Below are 21125 nucleotides of genomic sequence, written 5' to 3' on the forward strand. Positions count from 1 at the left end.
ATGATAGATGGAATATGCTGCCCCCCTTTAGTGTAGAGAAGAAAAGGAGAGCCTTTATACTCCTCTGTACATTAGCAGTGCAATGTTTTGCTTGAAGTCTACATGTTCCTGATGAATGAAATGTCATTCCTAAATACCTATAAGATGTTACCTGTTTGATTGGGTGATCATTTACCTGCCATCAGTGCTTTACCCTCTTCCTGGTAAAAACCACAACCTTAGATTTGTCATAATTAATTACCAGTAGTTCTTTTTTACAGTAGCTGTCAAGGGCGCTCAACAAGCGTCTGAGACCAATACTTGTCAAAGATAAGAGAACTGCATCATCTGCATAAAAGAGAATAGACAAAGGCCTGTTTGACGGTCTAGGTTGGTGAGAGCATACCAGCGCTAGACTTTTGACCAGGGAGTTAATATAAAAGTTAAACAAAGTGGGAGCTAAGATGCACCCCTGTTTAACTCCCTTGAAAGTGGGAATAGGCCTAGATGGATGGCCATCGCTATTACATCTTACATGTAATTGAGTATTTTCATACAGGCACCGTATAAGTGATAGCAAACGTCTATTGATGTTAGTGGCCTCAAATTTTCCCCAAAGTTTCTCTCCTGATATCAGGTCAAAAGATGATCTAAAGTTAATAAAGGCTGCATAGAGGGCTCCCCCAGGGTTAGCTGTATATTTTTCCACCAGATGTTGTAATACAAGTCCGTGATCCATTGCAGAACGCTCCCCCCTGAATCCAGCCTGTTCGTCTACCAAAATGTTTTCTTGCTCCAGCCAATTCTGCAGTTTCTCGTGTAGATGACTAGCATATAGCTTGCTAATAATGTTCAGCAGGCTAATGGGTCTGTAATTAGCAGGGTCATATTTTTTACCTTTTTTATAAATTGGGATGATAATGGCAAGCCCCCAATCCTCTGGAATACATGCTGAGTGGTCAATGCTCGTGAAAAATGCTGCCAATATTGGGGCCTACCACTCTGTGTTAGCTTTAAATATTTCACGAGGAATGTTATCATTCCCAGGTGTTTTACCCAGTTTCAGTTTGGCACTGAGATTTGTAACTTCCATAACAGTAACAGGTGGCCACTCTGGGAAATCATTTATATTAGCCCTTGCTGTCTGGTGGCCTTTCTGGCCCACTGCATAAATATTACTAAAGTGCAATTCCCAAGAGTTCACAAGAATATGGTAATTAACTGATGTTTTAGGCCATCCACTAGCGACCATCCTCCAAAAGGTAGTTGAGTCCTTTGTCCTTGAAGTTTTTATTAGACACTGCCAGTTCTCTCTCTGCACCTGTCTTTTTTCCCCTTAATTAGATTTTTATACCTCTTTCTCAACTCCATCCATTCTATGGGCTGTATCGATAGATTCCTATCTCTGTATGATCAATATTTTTCGTTCAGGGATTTTTTCAGGGCTATACATTCCTGATCAAACCAAGGTTTTGACTTACAGGGAAAGCTATGTTTCCTTACCAAGGACTTAGATGTTAAACAGTTTTGTATGTCCAAAATCAGTTCTTGGAAGGCCTCAAGAACAGTTTGTGCACAGTCCGCTGATATCAAGACGAAGACTGCTATCTGAACATAGCATCCCTTTTAAATAATTCTCCAACTTAGCTGACGACCTGATATGTGCAGCTCTTACTTCAATCTCTTCATTCAAAATAGATTCCTGGTCAGCATGAATAATTTGATTGCCACAGTTCAAGGACAAGACCAGGGGCAGGTGGTCACTTTCAATACGTTTATCTACTACATAGCTGGATACTGCATTTAACAAGTCATAAGGAACTATTAAAAAAATCAATAGTAGATGCTCCAAACCCAGATAAGAAAGTAAATTCTCCATTTCTATCTCCTTCCACACACCCATTTGCCATTACTCCCGCTCCGCAAGGTACTTACCGTCGCGGTTGAGATTTGCAGCCCGGGAGTGAAGCCCTAGCCGCCATGGTAAGGAAGGGCAGGCGCGCCAGGGATGGCATGACGTCATCAAGGCTCGCCGCGGATGACGGGCGGCCGAGCATATTTAAGCCCGCGCCGGCCCCTCAGCCACCTCTTCTTTCTTTGGCGAGCGACGAGAGGACGATGAGGGACATAGCAGAGAGAGCTGCAGGACAGTTGGCGTTGGTTGGGCCTATTAGGCCTAATTGGTTACCCCCAAAGGGGGTTTTGGGAGCCCCAACAGCTGTGGGTGGTAGCACTGCGGCGTGGCTGTGACTGGGGCAGGCCTCGTAAAGGGGCCTGACCAGCGGGCCTTCTAGTGGGGCCTAGCAGCGGCACGTCCAATACCCCCCCACCTAGCAGTTGTGGAGGGGTTGATTGAGGCTTTTGGTGGCAGGGAAGTGCGGGAAAGGTTAAAGGTGAAGGGCAGCTAGGTGACACCTTTAGGCACCTTTGGAGGTGATTGGCGGTCCCGGAGGCCTGCAGCTCCGGGTTTCACGGCCTGAGGGCAGGATACGGGTCGCCTTTGGGGCCAACGTGTCTCATCCACTCAGAGTTTCAGGGCACCGAGGGCAGGTGATGATGCAGGTTGGTCTTCCTACACACCCTAGGGGTGTGGTCAGGGCAAGTGGTTGGCAGATTGGCAGCCCTTGCCTGGCAGGGGTTGAATCGCCCCAATAGCTGCAAGCAGGCTTTGCCTGACTCACCAGAGAATCCCGTACTTGTGTTCCCCTCTGCAGGTTCATTATACAATGTGAATTTGGTTAATAAAGTGGCCCGTTATTTAACCCAAATATATATTGTGTCTGTGTCTTATTTCACCCTTGGGCCGCAACTCCCGCTCCGCAAGGTACTTACCGTCGCGGTATGAGATTTGCGGCCCGGGAGTGAAGCCCTAGCCGCCATGGTAAGGAAGGGCAGGCGTGCCAGGGATGGCATGACATCATCAAGGCTCGCCGCGGATGACGGGCGGCCGAGCATATTTAAGCCCGCGCCGGCCCCTCAGTCACCTCTTCTTTCTTTGGCACCCGCCCTACCCTCCCTCTGCTGCAGTGTGATTAATTTGGTCGCTTCGGGGCCGACTAGGAATTTTTGGCTTGCCTGCGCACTTTAGCCGGCAGGTTTCTTTTGCCTACTCCATACTGTGGTTAGGGGTGAGGGTGCTCAAGGTTAGTACGGGTGCATTACGGTTATTAGGTTGATTTGGCTGTTTGATCTTAATACCTTAAAAGGTCGCTTTATGGCAGGGAAGTGCAGGAAAGGTTAAAGGTGAAGGGCAGCTAGGTGACACCTTTAGGCACCTTTGGAGGTGATTGGCGGTCCCGGAGGCCTGCAGCTCCGGGTTTCACGGCCTGAGGGCAGGATACGGGTCGCCTTTGGGGCCAACATGTCTCATCCACTCGGAGTTTCAGGGCACCGAGGGCAGGCGATGATGCAGGTTGGCCTTCCTACACACCCTAGGGGTGTGGTCAGGGCAAGTGGTTGGCAAATTGGCAGCCCCTTGCCTGGCAGGGGTTGAATCGCCCCAGTAGCTGCAAGCAGGCTTTGCCTGACTCACCAGAGAATCCCGTACTTGTGTTCCCCTCTGCAGGTTCATTATACAATGTGAATTTGGTTAATAAAGTGGCCCGTTATTTAACCCAAATATATATTGTGTCTGTGTCTTATTTCACCCTTGGGCCGCAACTAAATCCAATCTGTTTAGCATTTGTATGAGACAAAACCCGGCATAATTACACCCTTTATCTTTAGACTGTGTAACCGGTAAATTAAGAGCCTCATCTATTACAGGTGGGGTTTCATGGAAATAAGAATACAGAGGCTCATCATTCAATCCTATTCTAGCATTAAAATGCCCCACAACAAGAAGAGTACTAGTAGTGGGAGACTCCCTACTGCGTGGGATCAAAACCCAAGTATGCCGAGAAGATCCGTGGACTCGCCAGGTATGCTGTCTACCAGGAGGATGGATTAGAGATGTGACGGAAGGGTTGCCATCATTCATCAAGCCTACCAACAGGTATCCCTTTCTCCTCATCCATGTGGGAACAAATGATACTGCCAAACGGAGCTATGAATAAATCACATCAGACTTTGAAGCTCTGGGAAGGAAACTTTGGGGCCCAGATAGTTTTTTCATCCATCCTTCCAGTACTTAGAAGAGGAGTAGAAAGGGAAAGAAAAATACTCCGTGTGAATGAATGGCTACGAAAGTGGTGCCGACGTGAGAGATTTGGATTCTGGGACCATGGGCTATGGTTCCTGGAAGGTGGACTGCTGGCAAGTGATGGGTTGCATCTCACAAGTACTGGGAAGAATGTGTTTGGCCATAGCATGGAGAAGTTCATGAGGAGGACTTTAAACTGAATCCTAAGGGGGAGGGAGACGTAAACTTTGTGGTAATGACTGATGAAGGCTTGTGCACAGTGACAGGAACAGAGAGATCGGCTCTAATAGGGCCCAGTAACAGTCCTCAGAAAAATGTAGTAAGGAAGCCAAGCCATAAATCACATGGTCTTCGATGTCTGTATACTAACGCACAGAGCATGGGAAACAAGCAGGACGAACTTGAACTCTTAATACAGGAGGGCAATTACGACTTGATAGGTATAACTGAAACTTGGTGGGATGACTCCCATGACTGGAATACAGCAATTGAAGGATACAATTTGTTCAAAAAGAACAGAAGGAATAAAAAGGGAGGTGGAGTTGCACTATATGTTAAAAATATATATGCCTGCACAGAAATACAGGAAGATGAACTTGATAGCTCCACCGAGAGTATCTGGATTAAAATTAATGGGGCAAGTAATAAAAGGAATGTGGTGCTTAGTGTCTACTACCGACCACCCAATCAAGGAGAAGATGAGAATGTAACTTTTGAAAAGCAAATTGCCAATGTTTCGAGGAGGCATGATGTAGTAGTAATGGGGGATTTCAACTATTCTGATATGTTGGGAGGCAAATTCTGCCAAACACAGCACCTCCAAGAAATTTCTGACTTGTGTTGGAGATAACTTTCTCCTACAGAAAGTGGAGGAAGCAACCAGAGGATCAGCTATCTTGGACTTGATTCTAACCAATAGAGATGATTTGGTGGATGAAGTGACAGGTACAGGAACTCTGGGGGAAAGCAACCACACCATACTTGAATTCTTGATTTTAAAGGAAGCAAAAGCTGAGAGTAGCCATATGCACACCCTGGACTTCAGGAAAGCTGATTTTAATAAACTCAGAACAATTGTAAGTACAGTTCCATGGCAAGCCACCCTAATGAGAAAAGGAGTCCAAGATGGGTGGGAGTTTCTAAAAAAGGAAATTCTAAAAGCGCAATGGCAAGCAATTCCAACAAGGAAAAAAGGGGGGAAACAACAGAAGAAGCCAATGTGGCTTCACAAAAAACTTACAAGATGACCTGAAAACAAAAAAGGACACATACAGAAAATGGAAAGAAGGCCAGGCCACAAGGGAAGAGTACAGGCAGGTATCATGGAATTGCCGGGATGCCGTCAGGAAGGCTAAAGCTGAGAATGAGCTGAGGCTAGCAAGGGATGCTAAAAGCAACAAAAAAGCTTTCTTCAGGTAGGTCCCTAGTAAAAGACAGGGAAAAGAAATGGTGGCACAGCTACTCGATGAGGATGGCAAAATGATTGCAGATGACAAAGAAAAGGCAGAAGTGCTCAGTTCCTACTTTGGCTCTGTCTTCTCCCAAAAAAGGGTCTATGACCCGCCCGGGAAACATGAAGTAAAAGGGGGAGGACTGGAGCTTGAGATTGATAGACAAATGGTCAAGAAATACCTAATCACTTTGAATGAGTTTAAATATCCAGGGCCCGATAAACTGCATCCTAGAGTATTGAAGGAACTGGCTGAAGAACTCTCAGAACCGCTGTCTATTATCTTTGCGAAATCATGGAGGACTGGTGAAGTGCCGGATGACTGGAGGAGAGCTAATGTTGTCCCTATCTTCAAAAAGGGCAAGAAGGAGGAACCAGGAAACTACAGACCAGTCAGCCTAACATCAATCCCTGGAAAAATTCTGGAGCAGATTATAAAGCAGTCAATCTGTAAGCATCTTGAAAGCAATGCAGTGATTACTAGGAGCCAACATGGATTTATGAAGAACAAATCCTGCCAAACTAATCTTATCTCATTTTCTGATCGGGTAACCTCCCTTGTAGACTGTGGGAATGCTGTGGACATAATATATCTTGACTTCAGCAAAGATTTTGACAAAGTGCCCCATGATATTCTGATTAGCAAGCTTGCTAAATGGGGGCTGGATGGAACAACTATCAGGTGGATCCACAGTTGGCTCCAGAATCGTATTCAGCGAGTGCTTATCAATGGTTCCTTCTCAAACAGGGCAGAAGTAATGAGTGGGGTACCACAGGGCTCGGTCCTGGGCCCAGTGCTCTTCAACTTTTTTATTAATGACTTGGATGAGGAGGTACAGAGCATGCTTATCAAATTTGCAGATGATACAAAATTGGGGGGCATAGCTAATACAATGGAAGACTGAAACAAAATTCAAAGGGACCTTGATAGGCTGGAGCATTGGGCTGAAAACAACAGAATGAAATTCAACAGGGATAAATGCAAAGTTCTACACTTAGGAAAAAGAAACCAAATGCACAGTTATAAGATGGGGGATACTTGGCTCAGTAATACGACATGTGAGAAGGATCTTGGGATTGTCGTTGATCACAAGCTGAATATGAGTCAACAGTGTGATGTGGCTGCAAAAAAGGCAAATGCTATATTAGGCTGCATTAACAGAAGTATAGTTTCCAAATCGTGTGAAGTATTTGTTCCCCTCTATTCAGCACTGGTTAGGCCTCATCTTAAATACTGCTTCCAGTTCTAGTCTCCACACTTCAAGAAGGATGCAGACAAACTGGAACAGGTTCAGAGGAGGGCAACGAGGATGATCAGGGTACTGGAAACAAAGCCCTATGAGGAGAGACTGAAAGAACTGGGCATGTTTAGCCTGGAGAAGAGAAGACTGAGGGGAGATATGATAGCACTCTTCAAGTACATGAAAGGTTGTCACATAGAGGAGGGCCAGGATCTCTTCTCGATTGTCCCAGAGTGCAGGACATGGAATAATGGGCTCAAGTTGCAGGAAGCCAGATTTCGACTGAACATCAGGAAAAACTTCCTAACTGTTAGAGCCATACGACAATGGAAGCAATTACCTAGAGAGGTAGTGGGCTGTCCAACACTGGAGGCATTCAAGAGGCAGCTGGACAGCCATCTGTCGGGAATGCTTTGATTTGGATTCCTGCATTGAGCAGGGGGTTGGACTTGATGGCCTTATAGGCCCCTTCCAACTCTACTATTCTATGATTCTATGAAATCTCCAGCCACAATCACAAGGACTTCTGGGTATAAAACTGTCAGATTAGCAATATATTCTTCTAGTCTTAACCCAGTGTCCTTCACCATTTTTTTTTATGATGAAGAGGCAAATAAACATTTATTACCAATAACCAAGACCAATTAAACTTAATCACTAGAGAGGTGGCCAGCCCAACCAAGGAGTCTGGTCTGGTGATAGTAGCTCGGATACTCCTTTGGGACACCCCCCTTTGGCGCTTGGGCTTGCTTCCAGCGAGTGGACCGCGAAACCATCCAGCATGAGTTCCTCTGTGATCCAGGTCTCTTGTAAAAGAATAATACCGTACTTCTTAATATAATCCAAAAAAGATGGGTCTGCAGCTTTGTTCCTCCATTCTGAGATATTCCATGAAAGAATTGTTAGCTGTGAGATTGGATGGTTTACTTTTTGTCAAGCTGTAGCTGTAGCTGTAGCTCCTGGCCCTTAATTGCTCAGATGGTGGATTCTGCGCTTTAGGTGCCTTGACCGATAATCCCAGTTCAGTCTCCAGATGATCAATTGCCTCTATAGTTGGATGTAACCTGCTGACATTTGAGACTACTGGATGCAGTGGGCTAAATGAATGACCCGAATGAACAATTGCCTTCTGCGGAGATCCCTTTTCATCTTCATCTAAGTATCTCATATCCGTCCAAGTCTGAGATGAGAATGCTGCAGATTTTACATTTGATGTGGGAGGTACTAATTCCTTCTCTGTATAGCCCTGTTCTGTATTAATTGCTGTTAGGTTAATTTCTGCTATGACCTGGCATGGAGGGGCATGATTCTTAACTTCAAGGGGTCCCTGTGCCACCACTCCCTTTGCACCTTTGGAGTTGTCATCTTGTGCTGGAGCAAGATCCTCTGTCGCTCGGTATTCTTTCTCAGTATAGGCACCACTCCTACATTTCACCTGCCTATTTAATAAATGGATTTTCAAGATCTGAAGTCTTGACACGATTTCATTTTGGGCTGCTGGTGGTAAAGCACAGAAAGAATCTAGTAGCATTTTCTCCTCATTGTTGAACAAATCCATCCCATTATTGGTCCTTGGCCTATAGTCTTGGGTCTCAGCACAATTTTCCTCCTCATGGACGTGTAAATCCAACCCTTTACAAGGCGGGGGAGGTTCCTCGGCAAATTCAAGCTCAATTAAAAAAAATTCCGGTCCACTATCCACCTTTGCCAGAATACCTTTTGTGTGTGTACAAGGATAGGCAACTAAAGCCTGGGGAGGTGCTAAATTCTCAAAAAATCTTGATGTTAATATACCACTGGTAGAGAGTGCATCTCTACATTCAAATGCAAGTCTGGCTTTACTCCAGCCACTAAAAGTAACCACAGCGCGTGCAGTAACATAATTGCAATATAGATATTCCACTTGAATTATGTCATCTAGGGTAAGCAAACGTGGGAGAATTCCTTCCAAGATTTTTAAGAGATGAAATTTACTTTCATTTTGTGTGAGAAGGCCTACAGATTTGGGATAATTAGATAAAACCAGTTTTTGTCGGTTAAGCACTAGAAGCCATTTGTCGTCTGCCGCCATCTTCTGAGATGGTTTAGGTTCCAAGAGCACATGTGCCCATGGGTCCTGCTGGTCAGGATCCTGATCCTGTGCTGGACTATGTGTTAAAGGCAGCAGAGGGAGAACAGCTGCTTTTTCAAGAAGAGAATTGGTGTTGTCACCCTTATTTTGGTCAGATTGAGTTTTCTTCTTGGATCCAAGTTCTATTCTCTGCTTTGGGTTGGTGTCTAATAACTTTAAAAGTTTCTCAAAGGCCATTTTATTGCAACGTTGAGTCTTTGGCTGTTTTATATTCTTGCTCTTCTTTACATTACTACTCCGTCTCTTCTTAGTCATTCTCTTAAGTTCCTTATTACCCCCCATAGTTGTTTTAATTGTTTGTGTTGTTCGTGTGGGGCCTTTGTTAATCAGAGTCCCCAAACTCTCATCTTCACCTCTTGGGCCTACCTTTTTATAAACTTCCACTAATGTGGTTAGAAGCTGATTACATTTGGATAAAAAAGCTTTAATATGCTCTATATCTCTCACTATCATGAACAGCCAACCCTCAATTGGCAAAATGTCTCCTTTGATTGGCAGATTCTCTCCTTTTGTCATCTCTTTTTGGCAAATAGGCTCCATCTTAGCTTTTTCTTCACTGCAGGCCAGTTCTGCAATTTGCTTTGAGCTCAATTCATTTAGCTCATTTAGCTGGCTATTCTCAAGTGGTTGGGCTGTCCCTTGTGGGGTCAGGTTCTCCGCCAGAGCTAACTCTAATGCAAGATTTATGGGAGATAGATCTTCATTAACAGTTTGAAGGTCCCCTTTAGTGCCTAACGACCAATCCATGATTAAATTTGGGAGTTGTGGAGATTCCTCTCCTACCTCCTTATCTCTCTTGCCTTCCTCATCTCCCTCCTTAGAAGAGTAAAAGTGTGTAATTTTCGTTTGTTTACACCGTATATTTTGAGGAATAGGCTCGAAGGAAGGCACAATTCCCAGGTTTCTATAGTCCTTTCTGGTATACACCATAATTCAGGGTTTCCACTTTAACAGCGTAATAGGTTGTGAGTTGTTAGTTTCCACAATAGCAGAATTAAGACAATTATTTCCTTACATGCCAAGGTCTAGTTGATTAAACAACTCTCCAATGTTACTGGTTATGGAACGCTATTATAGCTATTGCTACTGACTTACTTGATGTAACTCTAAGTATGTCTTGAGCCAAGGCAGAGGTAAAAAAGATGATAAGACACTATTTTGGACAAAACAATCCTCCAGATTCAGCCAGCAAAGACTAAAGCAAACACATTCATAACCAATTAGTGTTGGGAATATGATGCGGTATTTAAGCAATGTTGAATCTAATCTTTAAAAAGATAAGCTGCGGAGCTCCAGACACAGCGTCCTCCTACACCGCCATCTTGGGTGGGTCTCCGAAAGATGATGATGATTCCAAGTAAGTTTTTATGAGATCATTTTATTGCTCAGCAATAAAAAAGGAAGTGCATGCTATCTTTCTCCTCTAAAATGTTACTCATACCCTTGGGCACCCCAACATCTTTCAACTGAACCTAGCTGATTTTATGCTGCTCTGGTAAAAGCTGATGAAGAGCATAATATAAACATAATGACTGCATGCAATGAAACGTCGCTGTCTACCTTTAATTGCTGATACTAATGTCATTTACAAATTACATGTGTCTAATTTATTGTAACTCTGAAATTTGAAAAATCACCTGTCCAGCTCTTTTGTGAAAACAAAGAATTTCAGCATCTCGGTAGACAGCTGCTGTAAAAGCTTTATTGATGGAAAGGTGGTTAATAAAGCTTTGTAAATATCAAATGCATCTAGTATATATTTTAGAAAGTTGTTTGCAATGCATTTAGACACATCATAAATTTTGCATGATGGTTCTTGAGATCAAGGAGCAGGTTTTAATCTATGTTTGGTTACAACTGGATGCCATTTTGAATCAAAATGGAGGGCTGAACCTTTCAAAATTGCATTGATTTTAACAAGTGATTTCAAAACTACACTGTTTTTGCTTCTTAGAATTTCTGAGCGACATCAGGTATGAGGCTACTAGTGCTTTAATAAACTAATAAATCATAAATTAATTATAAATTATTAATAAAAGTAAAATGTATGCATTAATAAATATATATAAGCAGTTATTGCTTTTTTTTTCAACAGGAAGTCCAAGAAAGCCACATTTTATACTAAACCAGCAGTCAAAAAATGCTGTAGTAAGCTGCATATCAGAAGGATATCCTAAACCAGAATTTGAATGGCTCTCTTGCAAGATCCCTAATGAAAGGTATGTTGCCTGTTTTGCTACCAACATGTCTAGGTTTTTTCTTCGAATTCTACATGTACATTGGAGCATCTTCCTACTGAAAGAAGATTGCATATGCACCTCAGACATGAGAAATTGATAGGCTGTATGAACAGGAAAGTTATCTGATTTTTATTTTGTAGAATTACATGCCCACTCATTTATTATTAGATTTATATCCCACCCTTCCTCCCAGTAGGAGCCCAGGGTGGCAAACAAAAGCACTAAAAACACTTTAAAACATAATAAAAACACACTTTAAAATATATTAAAAGAAAACATATTTAAAAACATTTTAAAAAAACTTTAAAACATCTTTTTTTTAAAAAAGGTTTAAAAACATCTTTTTTTAAAAAAAAGGTTTAAAAACATATAAAAAAAAGGAATTCCAACACAGACGCAGACTGGGATAAGGTCACTGAGGTTGTAATCTCCCTTCCCCCCCACCCCAACTCTTCTGAAATCAAAAGTTTATGTGCAGTGGAAAGAATCAACATTTTAGCAAGTGCTTCACTGCTTCAAAATTGTGACTAGCATTGAAAGAAAATCCGTAATCCAGCTTTGAACAGTTCAGAATCAACTTTCTCTTAACATCTGGTTCTGCACTGAATTATTGGAACCTGCTCCTGATTTTGCAGGAGTCTTGTGCAATTTGGGCCAGGAGGAACCCATAATTTGGAATCCCTTTGAACTGGTAGTTCATATTTGAATCATGACAACATTAATGTTATAATCTTTGACATGTATTATGTTTAGATTCAGTTCACAGTTCTGTTTTATAGCTGCAGAAAATCTGATGCCCCCAAAAATGAAGACATGGATGGAATGCACAAGGCCCAACTCAGATTAAAAAAAGATGGATTACTATTTCAGCCACATGTATGGTGCTGTGCATTTAACGAGCTGGGCAAAGTCTGCACTGAACTCTATACAATCGGTAAATATATTAATACAATTTGTATGTTTATGGCTTGGGATTTGTAGCCCCTTTATTCTTGCTAACTATACCACCAATTTAATAAGACCAAGAGTTGTATTTAACTAAGTCCTACTCAAAGCAGACCCATTGAATTAGTGAACCTAATACCATCCCAAGTGCGGTCTTCCATACATTTACATAGCAGAGGGAATTTTCTATTGGACAAGTTTGTGGAGAATTGCCCTCATTAGTTTCTTATGAAGAGAAGATATGGTGAACCTGTGGGCCTCCAGATGTTGTTGGACTCCAGCTCCCTCAGGCCCAATGAACATGATCAGGGATGGTGGGATGTTGTAGTCCAGCAACATCTGGAGGCCCACAGGTTTACCACCCCTGCTGTACAGGGTTGCTCTTGTTAGCTAGCTATTACTGGAAGAAATACATCTGCTGAAATATAATCAAATATGAATACACAGGCTTAAGTGGACAGCATTGTAATTTAGCTGTTCTCCTTCCTTATTAAATCTGTTTGATCTCTCATCTCCTATAAAATCTGCAGTTGATTTTTTATACAAAGCCAATTCACTACCCAGATCAGCTTTTATATTTTCATTCAAGTCATGAATCTGGACTGGTATAAAATGCAAACCTGACAGTTAAATGAGTGTAATTGCAGCCTTTCTAGTACAAAGTGTTGTGTTGCATTGATGATGTTGAATTGGGGAAGGACTGTAGCTTAGCGGCAGAACATCTGCTTTGAATGCAGAAGATCCCAGGTTCAGTCCCTGACATGCAACATATATTTCTATGTTAACTGTGAAAATAATGTTTTGTGTTTTAGTGAATTGTTTTTGTTGTTTATGTTCTCTGTGCCAAACCACATGCAAGATCTCTATTAATAATGTTCAAGAAAACTAATTTATTTATTTAAATGTTTTGGTACACTTATTCATTACATGGTGAATTTTAAATCTATGGGGAAAGGAGCATGATGTTTGTAACAATTTTAAATGTTTACATAAAATGAGGGGCACAAGTGGTTCCTTCTTCTCCAAGTTACTTAAAGTCTAAATATTAACAGTATGTACTCTGGGATGTTAGCTTTTTATTATTTATGGAATTATGTAAAGTATCACTTACACTGATGGTATTAAATAAATAATCATCATCATCATCATTAGAAATTTCAGGATTGCTGTATTTGTTGGTATGCCTATTTTATTGGAATTGTTTTCATATTTCAGATCTAAGTGCACAGGAAAGCCCTATGCAGGAATTATTTCTTAAAATTGGAGATCCACTGTTCTTAAGATGTAGAGCTAGTTATGGCCATTTAAACTTTGGAATGAAATGGTATCCTGAAAGCAAGCAATTAGATCAGGTAACAAGATGGGTCCATTTTTTTGTCAACATAATAATAGCCTTGACTGATTATATGAAATGTACAAACATTTTAAAACTTATTTATTATGTTTTTTACATTTTACAAATTACTTTCCATCATCATTAAAACTTTCCATCATCATTAAAAATGTTTGCTCATAGATATCTAACTGTATCAAATATTATCAAACATTTATCTATCTATCCATCTATTCACTTCATTTTGAAATGCATTTTTAAAACAATGTGTATCCTGCCTGTTTCTCGAAAAAGCCTATGTCTGTCATCCATCCTTAGGGTCCATTTTCCTGTCAGGAGTTACTATTAATAGCCTTGACTGATTATATCAAATATATTGACTTTAGTATCTGCTTTACATTTTACAGATTAAAATTTTCCATACTTTATCATTAAAATTTTTAATCACAGATATCTAACTCTTTTACATAACAACATTCTATCTATTAATCAGTCTACTTTATTTTAAAATGTATTCATTTTTTAAAATGTCTATCCTGCCTGTTTCCCCAAAGATATTCTATATATCTATTATCCATCCTCTATATACTTATCATCTATCCTTTATTTGATGTCACATCATGCTCAAGACCCAGGTGATCAAGTGGGGAGCCCCTGTCTTGCTACCCAGCTCTGGGCTGGGAAGGATACGTGTACTGTGGACTCATGCCTATTTTGAGCCTCAAAGCTGTTCATTAAGCAGTGAGAAGTCTGCTTTCCAAGTGTCTCCAAGGTTCTAGACCACAGTCAGGGAGAGCTCCTACACTACTAGCTCTTCCAGATGCTGAATTAGCCAGGTAAAAACATATGCTTGCCAATGGCAGATGCATCTGTAGATTCTTGTCTATCTCTGTTTCTGAAATAAGCACATTTTTCAGGTCATAATATTTAAAAATACTGGATTGGATCCAGATATTAGAGTAGACCCACTGAAATCAGTGAGACTTAGATTAGCCATGGCTAACTTAAGCCCCATTGATTTCAGTAGTTCTGCACCAAGCCTAACTATTTCTGTATTCAACTAATGGGTACATTCAGACTATAATGACCATTCCAATATATTAGAACAAATTTCAGTTTTCATAATATACCCTAACCTTAATAGGTTTTCCCCAATCTTCATGAAACCCAACCAAATCTCTAACTTAATCACGTAGAGTGTATCTCAATTGGTTTTTAAGTAGCACTCTAAACAAGGACCTTCAAGATACTTTCACTGCTTCACCTTTTATACTCTGTGTTAAAATCATCAACCATCTCTTGATGTTTTGTGACTGTTCTATATAACACAATATGAATTTTTCTAGGAATATTGGTAAAACGTGTGCCTAATAGACTGTACACTTTCTTTCTAAAATCCTGAAACTTTGTATAGCTCCACCACAGATGAATTTAATCAGCTCTTAAATACTGATTTTTATTAAAAAATTAGGGCATGCCACTCGAAGGAAGACAGACTCTGGGCTCATACAGGATTAAGACTCAGTTTGCATATGTTTCATCAGTGGAACAACAGGGACATGGACATTATAACTGCTCATCTATAGCACTTGCTACAAGTAAGATTGCTTTGGTTACAGTGTTAGGTAAGTCATCTGTCATATAAGATATGTTTGCATGGAAACGTAGGAAGCTGCTTTATACTATTGGTCCATCTTGCTCAGTATTGTCCAGAGAGGGTCTTTAGGGTTTCAGGCAGGAGTCTTTCCCAGCCCTACCTGGAGATGCCAGGGATTGGACCTGGGACCTTCGGTGTGCAAAGCAGATGCTCTACCACTGAGCTACGGCCCTTCCCGATGCACATGTATGCAATGTAGTTGCCATTCTGAATGCAAAAGTTTGTCTTTGCTTTCACTTTGAAGGAAGCCATTGGAGCAGGGGGGGAAATCCCATGACATCTTAATTTTTCCAAATATTCTGAAGCCCAGTACGGAAATAACATTTCCAATCTCTTAAGCAAAGTTTAGGAGATTGTTTGCATGCTGTGGGATCACATGCTCCCTCCTTCATCTCCTACTTCACACAGATTCCTTCTCCTTTTCTCGGGCTTTTCATAGGACAACGTTACATCTGCGCTAGGATTAACACTGACCATGGTTAGCCTCAAACCAGAGTTTGCAAGCGTGGTCCAAAACTGGACTGCGTGTTCTAGTTGGAGCAAATTCTGATTAGCATTAGCCTTGGTGCAGTCTTCATGCTATGCCATAGTTAGCTCAGAATAGGGAAGGGAGTAAGAATTTGCATTCGAAGGTGGCGGGGAACGGGGAAGCACACATCGTACTCCTGAGCTCCGTGTCCTGGTTAGGAGACTGGGAACATTATGACTTCATTGGGCCTGACAGACTCACATGATACTCAGATGATCTGGGCCATATCCAGAGAATCATATGAGAAGCTATTAAATCCCAGCAAGGATTTTTCTTTCTCTTTGTTCTGAAATGAAGTTCTAGCTTTTGGATCTGAATGGAATTGGAACAATAATTGTTGATAAGATGCAAGGGACTATTATTCAGTGGGGGGGGAGTCAACGGGGAAAAAGTCAACAGTTGTTAAGGGACACACAACAGGCAAGGGCTGTTGCTTTCATGCTTTGCTTGTGGGCTTCTCAGAAGCATCTAGCAGACCCCTGTGGGAATCAGGATGCTGGACTCGATGGACCTTTGGTCTGATCCATTAGGGCTTTTCTTGTGCTCCCATATTTGCAGCCTCTCCTTTGGTCTGATCCATTAGGGCTTTTGTTGTGCTCCCATATTTGCAGCCTCTTCAGGAGAGAAATTCCAAATCTCTTCAGTAGTAATTCATTTATGTACTATACTAAGGAAATAAGAGAAGTGCGCAAATTCAAAAAAAAATCAAATAGACATTAACATTTGAACCAATATTAAGGATCAGGCTTCTTGTAGGACCATCTCCTCTTCTCTTATGCAAATCTGCCTGACTGTTAAGATTGGTTGTTGCACCCCTCTTGTGTGGGCCATTTCCTTTCTAGGCAAGACTGGTGGGAACACGAGGGGGCTTTTTCTGTGGTGGTCCTTTGCCTGTGGAACTCCTACCCCAAGAAGTTAGGTTATCTTCCTCTTTATTTCTGTTCCACCAGCGATAGAAAACTGACCTTTGTAAACAAGCTTTTGATTCTGTTGCTCCTAATGCCTTGGTTGCCAGTGCTCTTTGTGTTTCTGCTTTTTTGCTGGTGTTTTTAGTTTTGTTAATTTGTGTTTCAATGATAGGATTGTTTTTATGCTTTCATGTTTGTTTCTTTTATTTGCAAACCACTTTGAGCAGCTCCTTTGTAGAAGGGAAAAGTGGGGTATAAAATATTTTTAAAGAAATAATCAACTTCCACAGCATCATTTTGATGTATCTTTTAACAGATAAGGGGTTTATCAATTTCACCAATCCAAAGGAAGATTTTGAAGTTGGTATGGAGGAGAACCTTTGCCTTGAAGTTAAGCTGAAAGCATATCCATCAATTAGATGTATATGGATGTTTTCCCAAATGTTATTTCCTTGTAAGCAGAATTCCACAGATGGTTACAGGTAATTCATTTTCTTTGAATGTGTTTCTGTTGTGTATAACGTCTTGTGCTCACGGTTCTTTGCATGCCTTTGAATAAATGGGCTTAGGATTGTTCTGCAAATTTGTTTCATATGTTTTGTATCTTTATTGCCATGACCTATGGTTGCCCCAATTAAATTAAAAAGGGGTTGACAAAGACCCTTAATGCTGCAGTGATTGACTGGCCATTTAGGGGTGAGACAATCTGTATACGTCTTGCCCAAGTCCCCTCCAGCCCCCAAAACCTTAATCCAGTTTGTGTACTGCATTAGCACACATCCATTGATAGCCACTCAGAGGAGACTCTTAAGAGATCCCCCTTGCCCAGTGACTGCTATTTAAAGACAGCAGCAGCATGGCTTATAGGTGAAAGAGCTTACCTTTGGGATTAATATCCCAACAGATACTAGACTAGACTATACTAGACTATACGCATCTATTCAACTTAACTAAAGATATCATTATTATTATTATTTATGTACTCCTTTATGCCAACATAGGCTTTTAAGCTGTTTACAAAGTACAAAAACCAGTTACACAGACATTAAAATAGAATAAACATCCATAATTTAAATATGCAACAAAACAATCTCATTAAAACATGAAAAGGTAAAGATCCATAATTAGAATACACAATAAAGCAATCCCATTAAAACACTAAAATATAAATATTCATAATTAAAATATGCAATGAAACAATCCAATTAAAACAACACAGCAGTTAAAACAATTAGTTCAACATTAAATTCTATTGATTTCAGTGGAGCTTATTTCCAAACAAATGGGTTGAGGATCAAGTTATAGGCCTAATGTTTTATCCAGATGCATTGGAGTTTCTAATATGCTGTTACATTTATGAAATAAGGTCTTATCCATTTTTAAAAAATAATTTCAAAACAATTTCCAGCTAGTTTGTGACTGTTGCCTATCGTTCTGAACAGGGACAAGGAATCTTTTTCAGTCCAAGGGCCACATTCCTTCCTGTGGAACCTTCTGGGGGCCACATACTAGTAGTGGGTGGGTCAAGAACAAAAGTAGACAGAGCAGTAAATGTGAATTCTACCTTTGTACAGTAGGGAATGTCCTACACACACTCGCACATCCTCTCCATCTTCCATCCAGGCAAGGAGGAAGCATTATCAGAGTTCAAGAATACATTCCAGCCAGGCAAAATCACTGAAGGGGGTGCAAACAGGGCTGGTAAGAGGCTTGATGGCAAAGGGGGTATGGCCTCGAGAGAGTTTCAAAGGCCAAATAATGACGCCTGGAGAGCTGCATTTGGCTCCCAAACCGGAGGTTCCTTGCCCAGTTCTCTCTGTCTCTCTGTCTGTCTCTCTCTCTCTCTCTCTCTTTGATTTATATCCCGCCCTTCCTCCCAGTAGAAGCCCAGGGCAGCAAACAAAAGCACTAACAACACTTTGAAACATCATAAAAACAGACTTTAAAATATATTAAAACATCTTTAAAAGCATTTTTTTAAAAGGTTTATTTATTTATTTATTATTTATGTTATTTATTGTATTTGTATACCGCCCCACAGCCGAAGCTCTCTGGGCGGTTTACAGTAACTAAAAACATCAAAAACGAATATACAAATTTAAAACACATCTCTTAAAAAAAAATTTAAAACAATTTAAAAACACATCTTTTTTTTTTAAAGGTTTAAAAACATACTAAACAGCAGTTCCTGTTCTAAATTAAAGAGACGTTCTAACCACTCCTGGGAAACAAGCTGATGTGTGGCCAGGCTATCTTCTTTTCTTGGGTCTCCTCCTACATAAGTGGGCCTTCTCCAGCTTACCTGGCAACAGTTCCAGGAACCACCATTTTTCTTTTCCACACGGCTCCTGATGTAAATCACCCCAAGACATTTTGATAAATTAAAATGGCAGCTCCTGGACCCAGACATTTTTTCAGAGGTGGGGAAGGGCAGTGGTGGGCCCCCACAGGGGTGCCAGGGTGTCTAGCAGCTGCCCAAGGATCCTGTGTGCTGATGCTAGGCCTGAAATGTCCTTATTAATCCACCTATGTTATGGTTTACTCCATTTCAAAGCCAACTGCTAGATATTGGATCACATGTTGTGGTGGGCCACCCAATCACTGATGCTTAGGATGCTGCCATGACAGCTGCTACCTGGCCTGGACCACATTCATACCATCTGTTCATTCCATTGTTATTCCACATGGCTTCCCCCAAAGAATCCTTTGTAGCTCAGTGAAGAGAATATGAGTTTCCTATGTTCTCTCCGCACCCTTCAGAAAGAACACTCCCCAGAATTCTTTGGGGGAAGCCATGACTGTTTAAAATGGAACAACAGTGGAATAAATGTATGGCGTGAATGTGGCCTTACCCACGGGCGATACACATCTCAGTATTCTTATGACTCTGCAAACACCAATACAGAGAAATAAATATTACTTATTGCTTTGCTTATTTAAGCACAAGGGGGAAGCTGGTAGGCTCATGTGCATCAGACCTTGAAAGTGTACAATGCCTCTATCCTGCCTTGTGGGTTTTTGTACCCTGAAAGCACTTTGTTTATTTAAAGAACTGCTCCAGTGCATCTTCCACTTTAAAAACAAAAGAAAACATGCCATCTCGTTCTTTCATGTGCTCAGCTTTCTTTTGTTCCTGGCTTGCATAGGTATCTGTCTGGATGATGTCTTTCTGTTAGTATCTTTTATATGTATCTTTTTTATACATACTAGGAGTGGGAGAAAAATTGGTTCGGTTTTTATTTTAATGCAGTCCTAGCTAATTTACACTTCCTGAACCAATTAGTCAACTGAAACACAGCTATCCTTCCAAATTTGCACTTCCCTGACCTTTGCAACGCTGTTCTCCCAAACCACAATAATTGCTTGCATGTATTAGGGGAAACGTACACACACACAAGGGTATATGAGTGAAAAAAACATACAAAAATACATTATATTATGAAAAATTGCTTTCAAAAAGTTGTATATTAAGCAAAACCATGTACCAAAAATGTACATATTAAGAGAAAATGTTAAAAGTAGGCTTTCTTTAGGGGAAAAAAATCCAAACTCATGATGCAGAAATAGGGTGAACCAGACAAGTCCGGAAAGTTGAATAACAAAATGTGACCGATTTGTCCATCCATAGGGTAAATAAGGCCCAGTGTTGCTGCCCCATCTAACTGCATGCCCCCAGGCAGTCTAAACAGGAAGCTTATCAAGATCCTAGTTCATCAGGTATACAGCTGGTAGGTTGAGTGAGTCACTGGTTGCGCAGATGTCTTCAGTGGGATCCCCTCCTCTTCACGGCTCTTACTATTGCCCATTTGTTTGCTCTCATCCTCTGGGCCCAACCCATCCCATCACCCAGAGGGAAAAGGGCAAGACACAAGGGAGCTGCTGCATTCTTTCCTTGCTCCTCCTGCTGTTCCTTTCACTCAGGCAGGTGGAGACAGGAACAGCAAGGCCAGGCTGTGTGCCTTAGCAGGTGCCGAACAGTGCCTGACCCTAACGCCAGCCCTGCTTAGGGTGGACCTGTGCATTACATATAGTTCTATGATCCTTTTCCCAGAGGGTAGAGCAGCTATTAGAGCAGCTATTAGACAACTGGGAACATAGGAAGCTGCCATATACCAAGTCAAACCATTGGTCCATCTGGCTCAGTACACTGACTGGCAGCAGCTCTCCATGGGGTCAGATAGGGAGTCTCACCCAGCTCTACCTGGAGATGCCAGGGACTGAACCTAGGACCTTCTGCATGCAGAGTAAATTCTCTGATCCCACTGGCCTTCTGGGATGAGGGAAGCTGACCAGTGGCAGCTGGTGGCTCCACATCAGTGGGACAGTGGAATCTGCTCCGGGTTTTAGACCAAACTTTGAAGGAGTTGCCCAAGGTGCTAAAGTCTGGACTAAAACCCAGAGCGGATTCCACTGCCCCACTGACATGGAGCCACTGGAGTTGATTAACCCTTTTCTTCTCAGCCATTTCCCCACTTGCCTGCTGCCCAAGCTGCTTTTCTCCCTGAGGGATGAAAGATATCTTTTTCCTCCTAGAAAGAAAAGCAGCAAAGAGAAAACGTTGAGCAAATCCA

General features: G+C 41.5%; 1 protein-coding gene across 4 annotated transcripts in view; it reads left to right on the top strand.

Annotated features, from left to right (window-relative positions):
* Positions 1 to 21125, top strand: part of FLT3 (fms related receptor tyrosine kinase 3) — a 116776-nt gene that overhangs the window by 32986 nt on the left and 62665 nt on the right. For 3 of the 4 annotated variants that reach the window (XM_061628502.1, XM_061628503.1, XM_061628504.1), the window contains exons 6-10: positions 11038 to 11161; positions 11962 to 12116; positions 13343 to 13479; positions 14932 to 15085; positions 16871 to 17036. In XM_061628502.1, coding sequence (XP_061484486.1) covers positions 11038 to 11161; positions 11962 to 12116; positions 13343 to 13479; positions 14932 to 15085; positions 16871 to 17036 — 736 coding nt within the window. Of the gene's footprint in view, positions 1 to 10225; positions 10300 to 11037; positions 11162 to 11961; positions 12117 to 13342; positions 13480 to 14931; positions 15086 to 16870; positions 17037 to 21125 lie in introns of those variants that run through there. The other variant, XM_061628505.1, reaches the window with a different exon arrangement.

Source organism: Rhineura floridana, chromosome 5 (genome assembly GCF_030035675.1).
Source record: "Rhineura floridana isolate rRhiFlo1 chromosome 5, rRhiFlo1.hap2, whole genome shotgun sequence".
NCBI classification, from domain to species: domain Eukaryota; kingdom Metazoa; phylum Chordata; class Lepidosauria; order Squamata; family Rhineuridae; genus Rhineura; species Rhineura floridana.